Source organism: Maniola jurtina, chromosome 7 (assembly GCF_905333055.1).
Source record: "Maniola jurtina chromosome 7, ilManJurt1.1, whole genome shotgun sequence".
Classification (NCBI taxonomy): domain Eukaryota; kingdom Metazoa; phylum Arthropoda; class Insecta; order Lepidoptera; family Nymphalidae; genus Maniola; species Maniola jurtina.
Genome location: NC_060035.1, coordinates 13,733,427 through 13,755,840, shown reverse-complemented (window position 1 = coordinate 13,755,840; position 22,414 = coordinate 13,733,427). Strand labels below are relative to the sequence as shown.

General features: G+C 35.5%; 1 protein-coding gene and 1 long non-coding RNA gene across 3 annotated transcripts in view; one reads left to right on the top strand and one right to left on the bottom strand.

The window, feature by feature from the left end:
- Positions 1 to 1,726: 1,726 nt before the first annotated feature.
- The window catches only part of LOC123867092 (transcription factor cwo), a 37,060-nt gene continuing 16,372 nt past the window's right edge, over positions 1,727 to 22,414 (bottom strand). The window contains exons 2-9 of one of the 2 annotated variants that reach the window (XM_045908966.1): positions 8,323 to 8,440; positions 7,584 to 7,767; positions 5,588 to 5,749; positions 5,147 to 5,347; positions 4,626 to 4,801; positions 3,590 to 3,730; positions 3,032 to 3,122; positions 1,727 to 2,685 (exon numbers count right to left, since the gene is read on the bottom strand). In XM_045908966.1, coding sequence (XP_045764922.1) covers positions 2,507 to 2,685; positions 3,032 to 3,122; positions 3,590 to 3,730; positions 4,626 to 4,801; positions 5,147 to 5,347; positions 5,588 to 5,749; positions 7,584 to 7,767; positions 8,323 to 8,440 — 1,252 coding nt within the window. In that variant the 3' untranslated portion in view covers positions 1,727 to 2,506. The remainder of the gene's footprint in view (positions 2,686 to 3,031; positions 3,123 to 3,589; positions 3,731 to 4,625; positions 4,802 to 5,146; positions 5,348 to 5,587; positions 5,750 to 7,583; positions 7,768 to 8,322; positions 8,441 to 22,414) is intronic. The other variant, XM_045908967.1, reaches the window with a different exon arrangement.
- Positions 10,072 to 20,603, top strand: LOC123867118. Its single transcript, XR_006796336.1, has 3 exons — positions 10,072 to 10,729; positions 13,301 to 13,302; positions 20,592 to 20,603. It is a non-coding gene; the product is annotated as an uncharacterized LOC123867118 (long non-coding RNA).

Genomic DNA, 22,414 nt, shown 5'->3' with positions numbered 1-22,414 from the left:
CGCATATTAAGAGGCTCCGGGAACTCTTACGAACGTGCGCCGGAGCGAGCGAGAAGCTACTTACTGACTTAGCGTGAAGTTACCTTTATGCAAACTAAGGAAAACTTAAAATATATTTACTTCAAGTTATGTTTAAGTTTTTTTTTATATTTAACATGTTATAAAATTGGATATGGAATGTATAAACGTATTTATGTACTTAGTTAGATAAATAATATTTTTTTTATTTATAATAAGACGCATAGGTAAGTAAATCTTACTTAAGTACCTATTTCTTTCCTTTTATTTATATTGTTACAACTTTCTGGTACAAATAAAATAAAATAAAATAAATGGTATAATCATCGACCGCAATGTACTACGCACTAGACGGTACTTAATTATGTGAATTGTACATAGTTACTTATTTTTTATTTACTTTACAATATAATTTGAAATAAGCACGAATATCTACACAAAATAGATAAATCTTTGTAAAAATTTGAATACGGTATAATAATTATTTCATTGCCTGTATTGTAATTTACAAATTATATTATAGGCATCTATAGTAATATTAATCTCTATATAAGTATTTACATGAGGTTACAAAAATAATATTGACAACAGTAGTATTTAAGTTGAATATTTATGTACACCGTCGCCTCATTTTAACAATAAATTCGTACTAAAAAGCACCCTATTTACTGAGACCCTGCTTTCGAATAAAGATGCAGTCACATTACTGTGGTGTTGTGTCGGGTGTGTTGCGACGCGACAGAATGCGAGCGGAGTCATACATTTCATGGTATGGTCAGTTTTCGTTCGTTGGGTGTGGTGCTTTCAGACTAGTGGCAAACATTGGCTCGTGTGGCTAATTCTATTGTACACAATCTCCAAACTAACACGTCTAAAACCAGTAAGTACTTATTTACAGAGAATATTAGTTATGGGATAGCAATAGATAGACCTGAAATAGTTTAGTTTATAGACTGTACACAACAGAATCAGCAACAATGTTGGTAAACGCATGAGTAAAAGGTGCCTTGGTACTTTGTTCAGACAAATCATGAAATCAGAATCAGAGTTAAAACGTGATAGATGTCTCTCTCAAAAAAATAGATTTATATCTAACTATTTGACTGTGTGTTAAGTGTAAGCAAAGTCATAGTATATTTATGTCTATGGATTTCAGCTGTAACGCTACACTCAAGCGCTTGCCGAGCATCGATCTATGAAAAAAGACATTGGGCGATGTTTGCCATTAATGTGAAAGAACCATTACACAAAGAGATGCATACTATTCTGTAGAGACTCGAGGCGTGCTAACATTTGAACCGCATGTCGAATGTTTATCGTCGCCAGATTGCGTTGTAAGCTGCGATTGCAATACACCACAACACAGTTATGTGTTTGCGCCTTAAGAATCCGTTATTTATTTACAAAATTGCTACACCATTTGATATTTTAAACATCGCAAAACAAGTTTATTAGTAAGGCATGTCGCCACGTTCGCCACATGCTCTACGATTTTCAGTTCATTCAAGCGAGTTCGATGTGTTGACAAAACGTCGAGCTTCTATGCTCTATTGAGCTTGCTCGTCGAGCATGTATCTCCGTGAGGAACCCTCCTTAATATTATAAATATCTTGGAAAAAAAAACAATGTTCAAATAAAGAAATTACTCAGGACGCACGCCAGTGCATCAGGACAAGTTCTTGTACAATTGGATGCTGCGTTATTATAAATTAGTTATCAATTAAATTAAACATTTAAATAGGTACATAGCTGTACCAGCAGCATTGCACAGAATACATTTTTGGCACGTTTATTAAAGATAGCATACTTCACAATTTGCGAAAAGACTTAAGTAGTTACATATTACATTTTTATACTGAAATAGTATTAAAATAAGATTTGGTACGATTTTGAACTGTATGCCGATATAAGTAGTTCTCAGTCGGATTTATTTTCAAATTGCGAGCAAACGAGCACACGGATCATCCGATGTTAACTTTATTTCTTAGGTATATGAAAATCCCTCCAATACATTGTTGACTTTGGATTTATTAAAAACCAAGTTCTACCCATTTATTCTAGTTGCATAACATGTAAAAGATATTGTTAAGTTTTCCTTCTGACGCTGACATAATGAGAACAGTGAGTAAGCACATAATAGGGGTTCTTCTTCTAAATCCATCCGGAAAAGTTGGCAATTTTGTCGAGATATACATCCTCCACCTCTTTAGTCTTTATTGTGGATTCTTCTCTTGTACTCACAGGTATTTTAGCTACCCGCTGAACTTGCGCCGTAGATCTAAGGTTTCAGTGCGACGATCGCGATTACCGATTGGCTGACACTCTTTCACTATTCACTAAAATGTACAGCTGCAACATGAATACCATAAATTCAGCCAATTAAATGAGATAATCCCAACTCTCACTTAGGGTGACTGGAGCCTTTTTTGAGTCTATCGTGATAACAATAAGTTAAACAGCATAATAATCCAAGTGTGGCTGCACAAGTTTACAATGGTCGCCACTGCCGTTCAACTGGCTCGCGCTTCACGTGGTAGTTGAGACAGGGGAAGTTGACATGTATTGTGACAGGATGTAACGCCGTGATGGGACGCGTCTCCGAGTCCATGGCACCGAGCTGGCGCGCTATGCAAGCGTACTCTACGCTTAGTGGCACGTAGTATTTCCCTGCGAAAATGTAACAAATATAACATTGTAACACATAAAATGTCACATAATACGACTAAATGGTCTTTTTACCGAAATCAATTCATGGATTATGAGGACTTGTATATTTGTATTAGACGATTGGGCTGATCAACAACGTTAACCTGGTGTCTGTAACTGTACTATCTGTATCATGATGGATAGTTTAGAACTGTAAGCTGTCGCAAGACCGCAAAAAAATATTGTTCTTACCTAATATTTACACTTAGAATCTACGCATCAAAATTGATATTTGAGTCGCCTGTGAAAGGAATTGGGAGCCCGCCACACTACCACATTATTATCTGAAAAAATAATCGAATCTCACCTAATGAATTGAGAGCGAAGACTGGCACATATTGCGTCGGCGGTGGAGGCTTGTCGTAGTGGTGGTTATGAGGGGATTCGCTTGACGTGTCCTGAAATTAAGACATTTACTAAGTTAGGTTACATAACTTGTATCTCGAGTCTTAAATAAATATAAAAATAGTTCTAAACATTATTAAAGAAGAATACCTTTCCCCTTGAATAAAATAGAGCTCTTGAGATTTTCAAAGTTTTCTCGATTTTTATTGATAGTTGATCAATGATCAAAAAGTTGGGAACAAAGCTAATTTAGTAATTTAGTATAGTTATCAATAGATCTCTATAAAATAGATCCGGTAAGGCAAAAGATCCAGTGGTCTGATCTACGCGAATAAACTAGAGCACCTTCTAAGACCCAGTAAATATGGCGTAAGACAAGACTTGGTTCCTATCGGGTCCTGTCTTTCGAAATGATTTATTTCCGGGCATCAGTAATTTAATACACGATGTTGACATATTGTTATTATGGAGCTGATCACAATTTTCGGTTATGAGAAAAAGTAATAAAATAGTTGCATACCTGTGGCGAGGTATCCTCAGTGGACGTAGATGCGGAGGTGGGAGCAGAGGGCGCAGGCTTGACGGCACGCCGTCGCTTATGCGCATAAGGCTTGCCGTGAGTCGCGCCGTTAACCCCGTTGTGTGGAGGACAGTCCGCCGCCTGTGCAAAGGACGCAATGCTGTTTGGATGCGTACGATGTTATGCTGTTTGGAGTTTTCGACCGATTCAGGTTAAAATACTGATCACCGAAAGTTCTTTGTATTAGTCCATGTGAACATGAGCTTTTAGATAGATTTATTTATTTATTTCAACATTTTTTGTAATGTACACAAACAAAAACGCTGGGTCGCAAGTCGCAACGACAGTTTATTCCAGCCTGCTTATTCCAAATGACAGATACATTAAGTGTTTCCTAGAATGCCCATATATTTTGATATTATAATATACTAGGTATATCTTTATTGCTCAATACTATGACAAAGAATAAAATACAGGATAGACTTAAAAACACGGGTGACTTTGACACTACAGTGATCTCTTCCAGGCAACCCATACGCGAGAACTTATAATATAAGACGGGGGAGTAGATGTTTCCAAAACCAAAATTGTTAAAACAAGATTTTAGCTTCGGGATTCTAGACAGAAGTAGAACAAGTCATTTTCGAAATACCAGGCTTAGACAAGTCGTAACAGTCGTAATCATTTATTGCATAATTGTACAAAGATTAGGTAGGTTCCTACCAGTTGGTTAACTCAAGTGAAATTGCCAAGAAAAGTTTGTTAAAACTGGAACTTTCTGAAATGAAATCTGATGTAATTTGAAATAACTTTCTTAGATAAGTTACCTACGAGGAAATTCGAGAAAAGTCCGGTAACTAGACAATACTTGTTTACACCTGCCTGATAACATGGAAGAACTGTTGAAACTAATCAGATATAATATCACCTTTGTACTATGTTTAACTAGCCATGATCAGCGTTTAATGTGAATCGGCATTAATTATTACACAGTAGCTTACACAGTTAATCTACTATAAAAAAAAAATCTCCCTACCTCAGTATCTTGCGATCTGCTAAATCGCCTCTCTATAGAGTTCTTGAACTTATAGGAATGGAGATAATCGTCCGAGTGTTCAATCTTGCGCACTTTGCGCAACGCCTCGCGTTTGATCCGACCATCCAGGGGTAAGGGTTCCTGGCTTTCGGCTTCTGGTGCCGCTAGATTTTGTACTGAAATCAGACATTATGCGTTTCTCATACATGATTGAAAGCTTTTGATGTAAACTATTGGCTAAAATTTATTTAAAGAAAACAACATAATATAATATGATGTAGTCGGATCCAGCGTGGATCCACATCTATAGTCCACAGATCCACAGTCCATGATCTTATCCGCTTGTCTCCAGTATGACTATTTTGATGTCATCTATCCGCTTAAATGGTCTATCAATACTGCACTTTGCGGTGCAGGTTTACCATTCTAAGGCATCTTGGGACACTAACTTTTAACGATCCTGTGAACTGTTTATAGTTATACCTAGATCATGTTAAAGAATTCAAAGTTCAGGTATTTACCTCTTTCACACTCCATAGGATATTGAGGCCCAGCCGCCGGCCGCTCCTGTTCATAGGACTCAACTGGGAAGGCAGGTGGCAGCTCAGGCCTCTGGATAACCTTTACAGCAAATCCGTGTGAACTGCTTGACGAACTGGTTGTCTCTGAAGATGACCCGGGATTCGACGACCTCGACTTGTCACTACGTGTCATAGCATCTCCTGAAAAAAAGGAGTGAGAACTGAAATCATGGTGGCGTGATGTTTTATCACAGGCAATATGACTTTTTGGTCAAAAACTAGGGTATTTATCAAAAACTCATTCGCTTCATTTGGAGAAACAAAATTAAAAACTTTAAAATAACACAGTGACTGTCGCTACTATAGGTTCACTTCAGCTTACGAATTTTAAATAAATCTGCTAGTATTTTAGACTTTTGATAAACTTATAAAACCACCAACCTTTGGTAACAGCATCGCAATGTCGCTGCATATGTGAAGCGAGCTGAACGCATAGCCCGTCCCCTGGTCCGAAGCCTTGGACCTCGACGAGAAAGCGTACTGCCTCCGCCACGGCCTCTTGATAGCCAGCGCGGAATTCCTCGCCCGCTTGTCGCTCGGCGGCTACAACAACCCACGCGCAAGATGGAACATCTCTCGGCGGGGACTCTCGCAAACATTAGCGTTCTTCAGTGTAGTGGCGTATCAATCTTTTTGGCGGCTGAGAAGTGAGTTGCGATAGCAGGTCCGCGTAGGTACGAAAAACAGTGGCGGAAAATACATCAGTGACCAAAATATGTCATTGCGATGCAACTTGTGACCAACTTCTCAGCCGCTAATAAGTTTAAATACTACAGTACCACAGATTGATTGTTCGCAACGGCTATTCTCGCTTTCTTTTTTTTTGACTAACTTTCGTAAGTGATATTACTGTGCAGTGAAAACTGCACCCAAGGTGCAGTGACCGGTGGTTGCTATTCAATTGCTATTTGCTAACAGTTGACAATTCCCGCTGACTCACTCACAAATGCAATATAATGTTGTCAATTTAACAAAATATTGTTAGTGAAGATAGCAAGAGGTACAAAACTGCGCCTGTTAACACTTATCTATAATGATAGTCTCTGAACCTGGGCAGTTATGCTGAAGAAATAAAACGAGTATAGCCGAGTATTTTTTTAAGCTTTCAATTATTTCAATAGTAACAAAACAAGCATTTCAGAAACAAAAAGTTTTTGAAATATAACACATGTAATACAACATAAAGTATTCTTGTCTTATGCAGGTTACTTACTATATTAATAATTCTGCCGGTAATCAATCTTGAAGCATCTGAAGAAAACTAAGTCATCGATAGTCACGAGCCAATATTCTCTTATAGTATACATAGATAAATATCTTTAAACTTAGTTATAAGATAGATATTTAAACTTTGTATCTATTTAAAAAGTACATAATTAACCTAGTACATAATAATATAATAGTACTAACGTAACGTGCTACAAGTACATCCCTATATTGTGTTGATTCGAGTAAAAGGTGTAGTTATAATAATAGCACTGTGAACTTGGCGGAACTTGGCAATTGCACTACCGTGCGCCTAACTTATAATACTGTGATTCTTTGGCTCGAATAGTTAAGTAACTTTCAATATTAAAATATGTAGTTATAAGTATTATAGCTTAGTTATTATAAACATGACCTTTTTTTATCACTAGCCGAAGCCCGCGACTTCTTTCGCGTGGATTTAGGTTTTTCAAAATCCCGTAGGAACTCTTCGATTTTCCGGGATAAAAAGTAGCCTGTGTTAATCCAGGGTATAATATCGCTATCAATATCGATGTTTGCGCGGGCCCTAATTTTTAGGGTACCGCAAGCACATCGAATTTGAACGGTCCTTTCTTTGTCTAGTGACCATAGTGTGACCACACGTCCAGATTCAAAGTGTGTCCGCGACCCATCAAAGTTTAAAAATAGGAGTTTTCAAGTAAGTTGCGTGAATCTATCTTATAATATGGACGTAAAACTTCTTTTTTGATATCCCCCGTATAATTTTGGCAGATTTTAACGCACAGTTAATTTCATACAGCGGAATAATTATGAATTTCTTGATTTGAGCCTAGTAGATGATTAGTGCATAGAGATATGCGTCAAAAAAATTCTCCGCCAGGACTGTGCCATTCTAGCGACAAATTTTGTGACCTAACCTACGTGAATAAAATATGTACAACAATTTAGTTTGTAGTACCGGAATGTGAATGTAAACGCTACAACTAAAGTGTATCGCACAATAACGTGTACCTACTAAACACGAAGTCATGCACTAAAAATGTACTAAGTTTAAATCAACTAATTTAACATTATTCCGCTGGGAATACGTACACTATTATTATATAATTTAATTAAAGTGTACGTTTACTTGAAAAGTCACACTATAGCCTCAGAATGCCGTACGCACCATTAACGCGGTCCTGCAAGAACTTGAGGTGCCGTATCGCCATCTCGATGATCTCGGTCTTCTCGACTCTTCCGCGGCCCTTCTTCAGATACTCCGCGGGGATGAGGCGCGACAGGTCCGCCAGGCAGTTGTTCATGCGGTCGCGGCGGCGCTTCTCTATGATGCGGTGAGACATTGGGTCTTGCTGTAATTAAAGGGGATAATTAGGACCTATGTACTAAACTAAGCCATCAAAATAAGAAATAGTAACTTTCCACCATGGTGTGACGTGTTAGCTGAAGTTTTCAATACTTAGATGTTCATTTTCAATAAATTTTGTAATTACCATCATCATACCAGTCCACTACTGAGCATGGGCCTCCTTTCAGAAAGAGAAGGGGCTTAGACCATAGTCTGCCCCGCTGGTCCAGTGGCGCGGATTGGCAGACTACGAGAAAATACGCCCTTGAGAACATTAGGTAGGGAACTCTCATGCATGCAGGACGCAGGTTCCTTCACCGAACTATGTAATTGATTGCTTGGAACGCAAACTCTGAGAAATTAGAAGTGCATGCCCGAAATTGAATCCCCGACCTCTCGAACAGAAGGCCGTCGTCTTAACCACTAAGCTATCACTACTCTGACTTTGATATACTAAAAGTTAAAGTTTAAAAATGTACAAAAACCAATTTATTTTGGATGTCAAATTAGTAAAAAAATATAAAAAGAGATAAAATCGGGCATATTCAGTGTGACTTGCCCTCGAGACCTTCCCCTTCTTGAGGTAGGCGCCGGCCGGGTACTCCGCCTCGTCCTCCGACGGCGGCGCGAAGCTGAGCGGCTCGCCTGTGCGCCCGAAGCCGTCGTTTGAGTTGTAGCTGAAACAAACGATACACAAAATTAGTCGAATAATTAATTAATACACATAAAAAGATAGCTAAATAAGTAATTAATTAATACACATAATTAGCTAAGTGTAATTAACTATCCTGACGAACTCCTGGCTTAAGAATCTTCGCCAGTGGTTCAATATGAGTACAAGGTCAGTGTTTAAGGCAGCGGTGAACAAAATCCAGTTAGACCTCCGACAGGAGATAGCACTAGAAGAAGATCAATTAATTATCACCATTACATCATTATCTTACAAATCCAACAATATTGACAGTCAAAAGTATAATGGTACCTATTTTTAGTAAATTATTTGACTTTCACCTTAAACGTAATCAGTAACACCGTCTAACTGGGGAAGGCCTTATAAAATAATTTTCAATTAAGATACTGGTTCAGAAAAAAATTATAAAGTAGTTAGTATACTTAGTTAAATTAAAAATATTAAATTTTATAAAGAAAAATTAAAGAAGTAAGTATCAATATTCAGTCAAAATATTAATGAATTTTGAAATTATGACACTAGTGTTGTAAACAAGTGATTGTCCTGATTTAATCAAAACTGTTGGTCACCCCTCACTATAATGTCGTGCACGTGAACATAAAGCTACCGTCGAGTCCCTTGACTTCGCCTGCTAAACCATACTTCGCCTAATTTTAAAAACATCGAAAAATCTGCTAAAGTTGGGAACCGAACAGCTCAAAACCCACCAAATACAATACTAGTGTTATCTACGGCAATACTATTCCTGACCATTTGTAACTAACTTTACAACAATAGCGACCAGAGCCATTTATCTGCTGCGGGAAGTGAGATGTTTTTTTCTACCGGTCAAAAACTTTACGTGCCGCCAAGAATCTACGACAAGTATGGCTAAATTTTATTGTAAAATAAAATCTCTACTTTATCGTCTTTTATGTTGTACAATTGTTTTCAATATATCTTATGTAGATAATGAGTTACATCAAGATTTATCAACAAGGTAACTGCGGCCACCATGATGGTACCGTACTTCGCCTAACCCTAGGGTTGTCACTTAATCTTTGATAAATTCATTTGTACCTATCAGTTTTGGTGGTGAGGTCCCCTGCAGCATCAGGATTGAGGAGTTGGAATGCAAATTTTTTAGAAACATTGTCGCAAAGTTCCTCTATTGATTAAAAAAAAATACACAAATCGGTTCAGAAATCTTGGAGATTTCGGTGTATACATAGGTAGAAAAACAAAACTCCCTTTTTGAAAGTCTGTTAAAAAAGTTCCCTATGTTATTTCCTAGTCAACCCTCTACTTGTGTATGAAAATCCCGTCAAAATCGGTTCAGCCGTTCCGAAGATCGGATCGGTTATGGTATCGTTCAAATAGCCATATGAGCTTAATATGAGGTAGTTATTTCGAAATTACAGACAGACACTTCAATTTTATTTATTAGTATAGATAATAATAGGCACCTATCCAACTGAATACAACAACACAACTAAACAAACAAATCTTAATTTTAAAAAAACTGAAAAAAAACTGTCTCGTGGGTAAGTACTTTGTACTGTTCAAGAAGAAAAAATATTGATTTATTTCTGTTTGTATATAAAATATAGGCAATCAAAATTTTTACAAAAATATATACACTTAATTTGTTCAAAAATTATTGTTTCTATTTGTTATTGCAACATTTTTTGTTTTGTGCGCTTTCCTACCTTCTAAAAAAGCCTGATTTTTTATGGTACTTCTACTGATTTAGTTTTTAGATTTAATTTTGGTTTTAGTTTTCTCATTAAAAATTTCATAAAAACTTTTAAGGATTTGTATTTTTTTTTTAAATGAAAACCATGTTCAGTATTAATATGTATTTTTTATGATTCCTTTCTTTTGACAACCCTTAGCAAAAAAGAACAAATGTATGGAAACAACGGCAGTTGGGTTCCTAACTTCGCCTACCGATAATATTTTTCTAAAATGAACTTTGTTTTCTGCCATATACGTTTCAAAAGGATTTTGCGGCATAATCTATAGGTCTTTCGCTTTTTCAGAGACAGTTATTATAGACAATAAACATAGAAACGCTGCTAGGCGAAGTTAGGAATTGTGCCCTTACTTCGCCTAGCTCAGTCAAAACAGTTTTTGAGGCATTCTAAAAACTGCATTACTTTTCGTAATAGTCTTAATTTATAGTCATGTCTAAAGGCCACCATATATTAAAAACAGGACTTGAAATAAAAAGCACTCTCTAGGCGGGAAGACAAAAACTGTCAAAAACCAGGCGATGTAACGGGACACGACGGTAGTTATAAACAACTTTTATAATTGTTTATATGACGCTGTTTGTAACAAGAATGACCTAGTTTATTGTGTGCCGTGACGCAAAACATGTATTTTTAGGATTCCGTGGTAAACAAGTAACCCTTGAGGGTTAAAAAATCTTTACTTAAAGGGTCCAGTTTAAGAAATTAATTCTAGTATCGACTATTCTCACAAATTAGTCGATACTAGAATTAATTTCTTAAACTGGACCCTTTCAAGTAAAGATTTTTATATAAACCAGTGAGGATGATACTGCCACTGTCGCAATTGAAAATGCCATTAAGGTTTTGTCCAGTCCATATTGATTATTACCATAGGCTTACAATGCGAAAAAATTCGAAGTCTATGATTATTACTGAGGTAGGTACTCGTATAACGCAAAAGGGAGAGCCAAAGTTTTTTTTTCGGTTCTCTCTTCTCATATCCAGAAACTTTTTTGACTGTGTAGAGGTAACGGGCTGCTATGCAATACTTATTGTGCTAAATAACTTTTATGGTTTATTTTTAAAATGGCTGTGATGCGTAGCCAGACTGGCAGAGGTAAACGGACTGGATGAAAATTAATACAAAGATATTATGTATAAGTATATAGACGATTTTTTTTGCGATACAGGTACCATATAAAATACTTATCAAGTCATTTTAACGTATTGGCCCAGATAGTCAGTTTGTTACTAATATTTTTGACTTGATTCTGAGCTGTAAAGTGGTTCGATAATTCTTTTAGAAAAGTCATCCAAATAACACACAAATCTGCTATTTAAAACTTAAAAGAAACAGGCATTCTGAAAAGTTAGGTAATTATCTCAAAAACATTATCATTGTTTCTAGTTGGATCTAGAAAACAAACAAATAAAAGGTCGCCCGATTGAAGATTAATGACTTTAAATTTTTCGTCACGTAAATGTGCACGTGACATGAATATAGTAGGTACATTGTACAACATAATATATTAAATTTCTTATATCATGGTCGTCTACAATCATACAAGGAAAGTCAAAGTTCCAAGAATTAGAAACCCGAATATATTCTAGTAGAGTAGACTACGTAATTCCTGCATTTGCCCCTAGCATGATCTCTAAAAAATGTTTCAAGTGGAAACCGATAAAATAAAACCCATAGAAAAATTTAGTTTTCTCGACAAAATACATGAAATAGATCATGGTGATCATGGTGGTGGACATGGTGATCTTCTAAGATAATCTTTAAAGATATAGGATCGGAGAGACGCACAGAGAAAGTGTAAATTCACCTAAGTAAATTCAGTAGAAGAGACTAGTTAAAGGCAAAGGTAAAGATTTATTTTTCATGTGAAAGTCGATTGAATAACCCCATGAAAAAATATCTTAAAAAAATATTCGGATGGAGGAAGTGCGAATTGGCTAAGTACTCGTTTAGGCATGAAAGTATGATAGCCAATTTCCGTAAATGACGGAAAGAAGATTGCAAAAGTGTTTCATTCTCGACCATTCAGCCATCTTGAAGGTTTGCTGCTTGTTTGCTGCCACAATAATCGTATTCTTTGCCCTAAATCTCTTCAACTGTGACGACATGGTGACGACAGCGTCACGTGCGTGCGAACGAAACGTGACAGCGACGAGGCGATGAAAACAAACCGCTTCATTGAATCACTAGATCACTAGCTAATTCCACGACTTCGTCTGCGTGAATTTAGGTTTTTAAAAATCCCGTGGGAACTCTGATTTTCCGGGATAATAAGTAACCCATGCCCATTTCCGGGGTGCAAGCTATTTTTGTACCAAAGTCCAAAGGTCAAAATCGGTTAAAAGAATGGGTCGTGAAAAGCTAGCTGACAGACAGACACACTTTCGCATTGAAAATATTAATATTACGATTTTAAATAAAAATTGAGTTTTGTAAACCTTGAAAAAACAAAATCAATTGTGTAATTTGTTTTTCATACGGCCAATATTGGCCAAGCTGTGAGCAAAATAGTTCAACATCTTGCGAAGCGAGCGGCGCGTGCGCAGGCCACCATGACCTCACTGGACGCGTCGAGGCCACTCGTGGTTAAAGAAAATTATGAACCCATCTCAAAGCTCTACTAAACATAATATTATTATTTGAATGAGAATTTCTTCAATAGTATGGTGTAATTATTGAGGAAGATAGAGTATATAAAATAACTGTAAAAATAAAACTAATAATCTACTTATTAAGAGAAAGCCAATTCTAAAAAAATACGGGAATATCACAGTCTGGATCTGGTCATTCTGGAACTTTCTATTACGTATAAATAAGAATATAAAATCTATGTATGAGTATGATCTGTGTACGAGTTTTAAAACGTTCTAAATGAGTCCACAAAAGCATATTATTATATTGAGTTAATAATTAACTTATTGTTCGGTACGCAGAGGTCTCAGGCCAAGGGTCGCCACTCCGCCTGTCAAAAAGTACCCTGTCCCATAACGGTGAACTTTTTATGGTGTCTCTACTCTCTGTTGATCACATTGTGCTTAATTCTGTTATCAAGTGTCACAATCTCTAAACTGACAGATCCAAATCTAGTGCTATCCTTTTCTGTAGCGAGCAGTATGAAAGGGATAGCAATACATTTACATCTTGTCACTTTAAAGATTGTCTACAATTAGCCACATTTATTGCCTTGTATTTCCGAAATCCGATTCGAATTTCCGAAACTGGAAAACTAAATTCGGATTTATCATCTAAGTACAATGCAAAACCCTTCATACAATCGGATCGAGTCGTAAAGAGCCTTTTACTTCAACTCTGTACTTCAACCAGGAGTAAAGGTTACACGATAATTTACTCGATTGCGGTGAAGCCAAAAAGAAGGGTCACCTGCAGTGTGTTTGACCTGTATGTATGAATGTCCGTTCGTATGTACGCTCGTAGCTACTCAACGGGTCTGTCGATTTTGATAAATAATACATCATTAGATTCGTCTCTTGATGGAGCAAGTATCACTGGATGTACATATCTATGCTGGATGTATAAAAAAATCTTAAAAATCAAAAAGATTTTATGCTATTTTATGTGAAAAAGATGCAGGGCAAATCGCAGTCAGAGTTTTAGTTAAAACTTTAATTTAAGGGCCGATTTTTCAATCGCCGGATAATTTTTAGCTAAGGAATAGCGTTTTGACAGTTTTTTTATTGATAATATGCCAAAACGTCTTTATTCATCAGATAAAGTTTATTTTACATAATCAAGTGTCATTCCACGACAAATTTCACATCAGGTGAAATTATAATCCAGCTTAGTTCTCATTACCACACGCCACGTGCGCCGGTCACGTTAATTGAATCGTGTTTAGCAGCTCGCTTTACCAAATGCCAACTGCGAACGTCATTTCCGGGATTTGCTATTGTGCTCTTCTATTAGGTAACTACCTAATTATTTTTAAACATCATCATCATCATCATCATCATCATCAATGGAGGTATTATATGAAAGGGCCTATACATTCTATAATGGATATTTGTTTATTTTTATGAAACATTTTGCACGATAAATCAAAAACTATTTATTTATCGTGCAAAATGTTGGAAAAATACCTGAGTACGGAACCCTCGTCGCGTCAGTCTGACTCGCACTTGGCCAGTTTTTAGGGTTCCATACCTCAAAAGGAAAAACGGAACCCTTATAGGATCACTTGGTTGTCTGTCTGTCTCTGTCTGTCCGTCCGTCCGGCCGTCCGGTCCGTCCGCCCGTCCGTCCGTCCGTCGTGTCTGTCAAGAAAACCTATAGGGTACTTCCCGTTGACCTAGAATCATAAAATTTGGTAGATGTAGGTTTTATAGCACAAGTAAAGGAATAAATCTGAAAACCGTGAATTTGTGGTTATATCATTTAATGATATGAAAGGGCTTTATCTGTACATTCTAAAACAATTTTTTTATTTATTTTTATACATAATAGTTTTTGATATATCGGAAAAAATACCCGAGTAAGGAACCCTCAGTGCGCGAGTCTGAGTCGCACTTGGCCGGTTTTTTGATCAGAATTAACCATTCGGACCATTCCATACATTTAATTCAATGCATGATTTAAATAGTCGACGAATGCTATTAATAGTGTATTTGCGAACATGTTTTCCATTCATAATGAAGTTTGTGACGCACTAGCTCGTCACCGCGTGGTTACTCATCCGAGTGAATATAGTGATTAGTGATCACAATGTATGCTGCTTACTGTTTACTGTTTACTATTAAAATCCGGGTATCTTTAAAACAAGAGTGAATAGGCACCTTCTAGGCAAGCACGTCCCATCTTATACCACATCACCACTTTCCATCAGGTGTGATTGAGGTCAAGCGCTTGCCTATAGTGAATAAAAAAAAGGAATCTAGACAGAGAATAACGGCCGGTTCATATTATTCCTGCATTGGACTGAATTGGGGAACAGCAACATAATATAAACATGTTATAGATTTAAAAAAATATTCGTTCTCTACTCAATGAGCCCTAAAACAATGATACCCCACTTGCTAGCGTAAGAAAAAAATTTTTCGGCTCCATTTTCATGTATGGGAAAATAATTTAATTTAAATTTTAATTCAATATTTGGTTTTGGATCAATGTTTTACACCAAATAGCATAATTTCAGGTTTGCAACTCATTTCGTCTACGGGCTAGAGACCTGTGACACGCGGACAAACAGACAGACAGGCAGAGAGCAGAGTGACATTAATAGGGCTCCGTTTTTATCCGTCGGTTACGGAACCCTAAAAAATATGTCAAAAGGTTAAAATGTTAAAAATGTTGCAGACCAGGGCTAACTTGTCATGGAATAAAAAACTTTACCTACTAAGTATAAACCTACCTATTTCAACGTAAAATGACTAAGTAAAAGCATCGTATGTGTATCTAGTACGTGCTACGAGCATCACGTGTTTGGTTTGAGGTCAAATGGACGCGATAAGGCCGAGATGGAAGCGAAAACCACAACGCAAAGCTTGTTTTTATTAAAAGTAGGGTAAACGACCCTATTATTGGCATTTTATGGAACACATTCTGAACAAAATACCAAAATTGAACCTATCAAGAAACATTTTATTGAAATGCTTATATTAATATTACACGACGAATACTATCTGTATTCTGAACAGCAGAACCAACAGGAAATCCTACTAATATTATAAACGCGATAGGTCGTAAGTATGTATGGATGTTTGTTACTAGTAGTAGGGGATTCGCCGGTTCTGCCCCAGGCCCTGGCCCCCTCCCATGCCTCGCTGCCTCAGCCCCCTCCGTGCCTCGGTCAAGATCGAAACCTAAAAAAAAAAAAAAAAAAAAAAAAAAAAAAAAAAAAAAAAAAAAAAAAAAAAAAAAAGGTTTTGGGGTACGCTGAATCGATTGCGCTCACTCCCGACGTCGTATCTCTAACGGTTGCAAAGTTAGCTTTTCGAAAAACTAATCCCTAGTTCGTTATCTAATTGCTTAATCACCTACTAATGACGCTCTATTGTTCGCTGGCTCGTTGCTTCATTCTATGGGTTTTAAAGGAAACGCATGAATCATAACTACTCTTTATTAGCCTTCAAATATTGATTTAAATAACTCACATAAAAATATATCATTCTCTACTGTATTTCCATTGAATAAATCTAAAAAATCTGAACTTGTATAGTAACCCGTAAACATGAAATACAAATACATTATACAATATTCTCCACAAACTGATGTGTAATCATTCTGTATCCGCCTTGTATTGAATTGCCATATTCTTGTGTTTCTTTCCAAGAACTGCTTATGATATTTTGGTGGTGCTCGTCCAAATGAATCAAAATATTGTCCAACACCATTTGTATCTATATATATGGCTATCCAATGCGATCCTGGTTTATAATCGGGGTCTAGATTGCTTATTAAATAGGCGGGTGTTTCAACATAAATCGGTAACCGGTTTGCGGCATACACATTGTCTTGCAGACTTGGGTGGATTCTTCTTAAATATGTCTTTATCCCTATTGTATTCATATTACTTCAATACTACTGATCTTATCGCTGCCGAGGATCATACATGAATGGGACGTAAGACCATGTTATTTCAGATATATTATAAATCATCATCATCATCATGATCAACCCATCGCCGGCTCACTACAGAGCACGGGTCTCCTCGTGAGAAGGGTTTTTTGGCCATAGTCTACCACGCTGGCTGAGTGTGGATTGGCAGACTTCGCACACCTTTAAGAACACTATGGAGAACTCTCAAGCATGCAGGTTCCCTCATGATGTTTTCCTTCACCATTAAAACAGTGTTATTTAATTAAGTACTTGAAACGCACAAGACTTCGAAAAGTTAGAGGTGCGTGCCTGGAATTGAACCCCGACCTCCGATTAGAAGGTGGACGTCTTAACCACTAGGCTATCACAGCATAGTCTTATTAAAAATAATGGTCCATAACTTAAATAAAAACAAAAAATATTTCTTGTATCAGTGTTTTATTACAAACCTTAATAATAATGTAGGTACAAATTATAACTTAATCTATTTACAGAAATTAGGTTTCTTAGCTGCTATAGTCCACGCTTACATTACGATTTTTATCAATTTCAATAACATTGTCAAACTCTGCATATACGATGCAGTTTATCGTTTCAGGAATAGCTGAATCAAAGCGAACTTCTAGCCTCACACTACCGTGCTTTATAAGATTCCAATGACTAGAGTGAGCTGATAAATCAGGAGTTAAATCGAATGCTAAGAGACAATAGCCTTTTGCATATTGTTCCCTAGATATTCCGTTCCCTTCATTTAAAAAATGGATTCCCGTGCCTGAGAATAACGTATGATAGGCTGAACTGAAAGTATTATCATCGAATGATGGTTGCAAAGCTTTTGAAGGTATTTGTTGGCCATCAATATATAAACTAAATGTATTCATATGATAATTTTCAAAGTTGAATGGATTTTTCGTAAGAGTTCCATTAAATGCTGCGTTGTTAACAAATCCGACAATACATCTTTTAGGAACTTGACCAAGAAAAATATTATCGAGTGTTTTACCCTGAACCCCTGAAGGAATTGTTAAAACTTTAACTTCCGCTCGAGTTATTGGATATTTTGCAGTAGTAGATGCTAAAACTTTTTGATGTGCAAGTAATACAGTCGGATTGATCCGCGCGCGTCGAACTATAAGGGTTGCATCCGTGATACACACTTTAAGTTTTAAATCATTTGAAGAAGCCATAAGACTGAAAGTTTCCCTTGAGCGAATTAATTTAACACACATCTCAACACCATTAATCAAAAATTTTTCCTGGTTGAATATATCACCATGTAAGTGTCCAATCATTTCTATTTCTTTACTTTCGGCTGCAAGACTCTGTCTTTTAGTAAAACCTGTATTTTTTTCATCTACTGAATCCATATTCCCCGCAGTATCTTCATACCAAAGACCGCAAGTCAGGTGAGATTCTTTTGCTGCTGGCGCATAGTTTAATAATGTCTCAATGTAAGCACGGTAAGCGTATGTATTGTTTGGAGGTGAAATGAGTTTTTGATTCAAGTATACATCCAGCTGACTGAAGACTGAATGTAACCAATTGTTAATTGGAGCTACAACTGCAGATGAACTAAGTTTTGATAAGTCTTGATTCACTATCTTAGCTTTTAAATGGATCAACGTATGAGACAAATCTATGTAGTCTTCGCTCGTTCCAGGTATTTGAAATTCTATCGGTCCATCATCAGCAAGGGATGAAATGGGTTTGTAATGAATCCATAATCCATTTTCTATACTTGTTTGTGTTGATGGCAAAGCAAACAAATCTAACTCTGATTTAATACACTCACATGAATGATTATGTAAAAAAGACATAATTAATTAGAAAATATATCTTTTATTTTATTTTGACTGAGCCTTGATTTTTTAATAGCTTTCACTTTAGCTGTCAGCGGTTGAATGAATGAAGATTGTCGTTTTCTTTTAGTTATATATCCTGAGCCAGACATATTAATTCTGTCTATCTTGTCATGAACTTTCCTTTTTAAGTTTGAACTAGCTAAGTAAAATAAAATGTTATACTGTCACTGAAATGTCTCAGTCTTTTCTTAAACCTTTCAAGTAACACACGTTACAATGTTGTGTTTTATTCATCCATTTACTGCAATCGTAGCTGGTCCAAGTGGTTGTGGAAAATCAAATTTTGTTACAAATTTCATAAAATATGTGAAAGAAATTTGCAGTAGAGACTTTGCTCAAATTACTTGGTGTTATGATGAAATGCAACCACTATATAATTTATCAAATGTTAACTATCATCAAGGAATTCCTGATCTTACAATGTTTGATGGCAAAGATGCTCACCTTGTTATAATTGATGATCTTATGAGAGAATCTGATGGTCGTATTGTAGATATTTTCACTAAAGGTAGTCATCACAGAAACTTAAGTGTTTTTTATATTACTCAAAATTTATTTCATCAGGGAAAAGGACAAAGAGATATATCTTTGAATTCAAGTTACATTATTTATTTTAAAAATCCTCGTGATAAAACACAAATACGATACCTATCAAGACAAGTGTCACCAGAAAATTCAAAATTCATTGAGGATGCCTATAAGGATGCGACAAAAGAAGCACATGGATATTTGATGATTGATCTGAAACAAGATACAAATGACATGTGTCGAATTAAGTCAAAAATATTTCCCTCTGATGAATGTTGCGTCGTATATATCCCACCAAAAGATTATAAATATTTAAAGAATCATCAAATTCCTATCATTTACAAATAATGCATCGAAGCCTAAAGACACATAAAGAGCTGCTACAAGCGTTGCATACACTTAAACCTAAATATCAAAAAGCATTATTAAAATCCTGTGAAGAAGAAGAGATAAATTGCATTTGTGAGTGCATTCACAACGTATTACAAGGTAAAGTTCCACTAGAAGATAGACGAAAGAAAAAGTTAAAAAAATTTAAAAGTATACTTCGCACTTTGGTTCGCAAGGGAAAAAATAAACTAAGAAAAAAGATATTGATTCAAAAAGGAGGAGCATTTTTACCTTTAATTTTGGGTTCTATTTTGAGTGGATTAGTATCATCTATAGTTTAAAATGGAAAATGCTAAAAAAATGTTGCTTGTTGAGCCTAGTTTTATAGAAAAACTAAAGCAGCATACCAATACTGAAAATCCTATGTCCCGATTAGATGCAGAAATGCAAAAGATTTTAAATAGTAATATCGAAGATCGGAAAAAATGTATTTTATATCTACAAATTCTACAAAGATACCTACATTTTACCGAAGGAGAACGACAACCTATCGAGTTGCCAATCATTACTGACAATATAAATGAAACTAAGAGTTATAAAAATAACAACATGGAAAATAAAGACTTAGTATCGTTCGAGTCACCAACAGCTGAAGTGAAGGAAAATAAAAATTCGAATGAACATAGTCAACTACGTTACTCAACAACTCAAATACTAAGTCTTATACCAAAATCATATTTGAAAAAAGGTGAGCTGTTATTAAACTTGATTTCTTTGAGTAAAAATACAATTTATTGGGATGATGATGATGGTACAGTGATAATTAATAATGAAAAAGTCCCTGGAAGTAATATTGTTGATCTAATTAATGATTCGTTGAGACCACTAAAAAAAAGTGATCCAATAGGTTGGGAAAAGTTTGCCAAGGCATTACATGCAATCAAAGTACCATTGACTTACATCGGAAATTCTAAGAGGTCGGATTTTATTCATCAACTTCAGATGAAATCACTCGAAGGGAACTCTACATCTGATGAAAGAACTTTAAATACTCCACAAGGTAGTGGTGATAAATATATTAAAAAAATTAGGAAGAAAATTGATTGGGAAAAATGGACCCCTTATTAGAAATTAATAATATATATTATAATCCAAAACACCCAGCTGGGTTTAGTAGCATTGATAAATTATCAAAGACCATGAAAGGTAAAATGAGTAAAACGGATGTAAAGAAATGGTTACAATCACAAGAAACCTATACTCTTCATAAACCTGTTCACAGAAAGTTTTCTCGAAACAAATACATATTATCAAATCTCAATGAATTATGGCAGGCTGATCTTAGTGATATGAGAACTTATTCGAAATATAATGATGGTTTTAACTATATATTGTGTGTTATTGATGTCTTTAGTAAATATGCTTATGCTAGGTCGATGAAAAAGAAAAACTCTGAAACAATAATCGAATGTTTTGAAAGTATATTTAATGAATCTAATGCGACTCCTACACACATACAATCGGATAAAGGAACTGAGTTTGTTTCTAAAGATGTTAAAAAGTATTTTAAAAGCAAAAATATAAATTATTACACTACAAATAATCCTGATATAAAAGCAAGTATTGTAGAAAGGTTTCAAAGAACTCTGAAATCTAAAATGTGGCGCTATTTTACATACAAAAATACATATAAATACATAGATATTTTACAAGACTTGGTATATTCGTATAACCATAGTTTTCATTCTAGTATTAAGATGTGTCCTTGTGATGTTAGTTCTAACAATATAATGACTGTTTGGAGAAATTTATATGATAGGAAAGCAACTAACAAACCATCATCACAAAATTCACTACCTACATTTCATGTTGGTGATAATGTTAGAATTTCAAAATATAAACACATTTTTCAAAAAGGTTATGAATCTAACTGGAGTGATGAAATATTTGTTATATCTTCAATAATAGATAGATCCCCACATGTAGTTTACACATTGAAAGATTTACAAAACGAACCTATAGTTGGAACTTTTTATGAAAAAGAATTACAAAAAGTATTTTATGACCCCTCCTCAAATTATAAAATAGATAAAATCATTAGTTCTCGATACTCCGGCAACAGAAAAGAAGTGTTAGTGAAGTGGAAAGGTTATCCTGATAAATTTAACAGTTGGGTTTTAGAGTCTAATTTAAATCAAATATGATAAAGGAAAACTTTTATTTGACTTTACTTAGTAATAGTTCAATGGAATACTTCCCGGAAAACAAAACAACTATGTTTTCAACGAAGTTACCAAAATCCCTTATATTAGAAGGTGAATGGTTTGTTGGAGTTGTAGAAATTCAATATCCTTGTACGGTATTTACTGTTCAAGAACATGAAAATGTTATTAACACATCTAAATGGGTTTTGATGCCTGATGATGACACACATTCATTAGTGCACTATAAAGGACGGATTCCGGCCATGAACTATGACAGCATTCAACATGTTATAGAAACTTTAAATAGATATACTTTTGAAGAAATAGTATTTCATTATGATGAAATAACCAAACACGTATCAGTATCAATTTTGGATAACTCAATTGACACACTTAAGTTGTCAACCAAATTATGTTTACAACTTGGATTTGAACCAAACAAAAATCTTGCAGTAAATAAAATTGGGAGCTATCCTTCTAATTTAAAATTAGGGTTGCCATCTCAATTGTTTGTTTATTGTGATATAATAGAACCGCAAATTGTGGGGGATGTAATGGCTCCTCTTCTCAGAATTGTACCTTTAGATACGGCAACATATGTATATGGAGCAAATAAAATGCATATTTTCTCACCACCTCACTATTTACCTGTTATGCGGCGGGAGTTTGATACTATTGAAATAGATATAAGGTCAAGCACAGGCAATAAAATCCCATTCCAGTTTGGAACTGTGTGTATTAAACTTC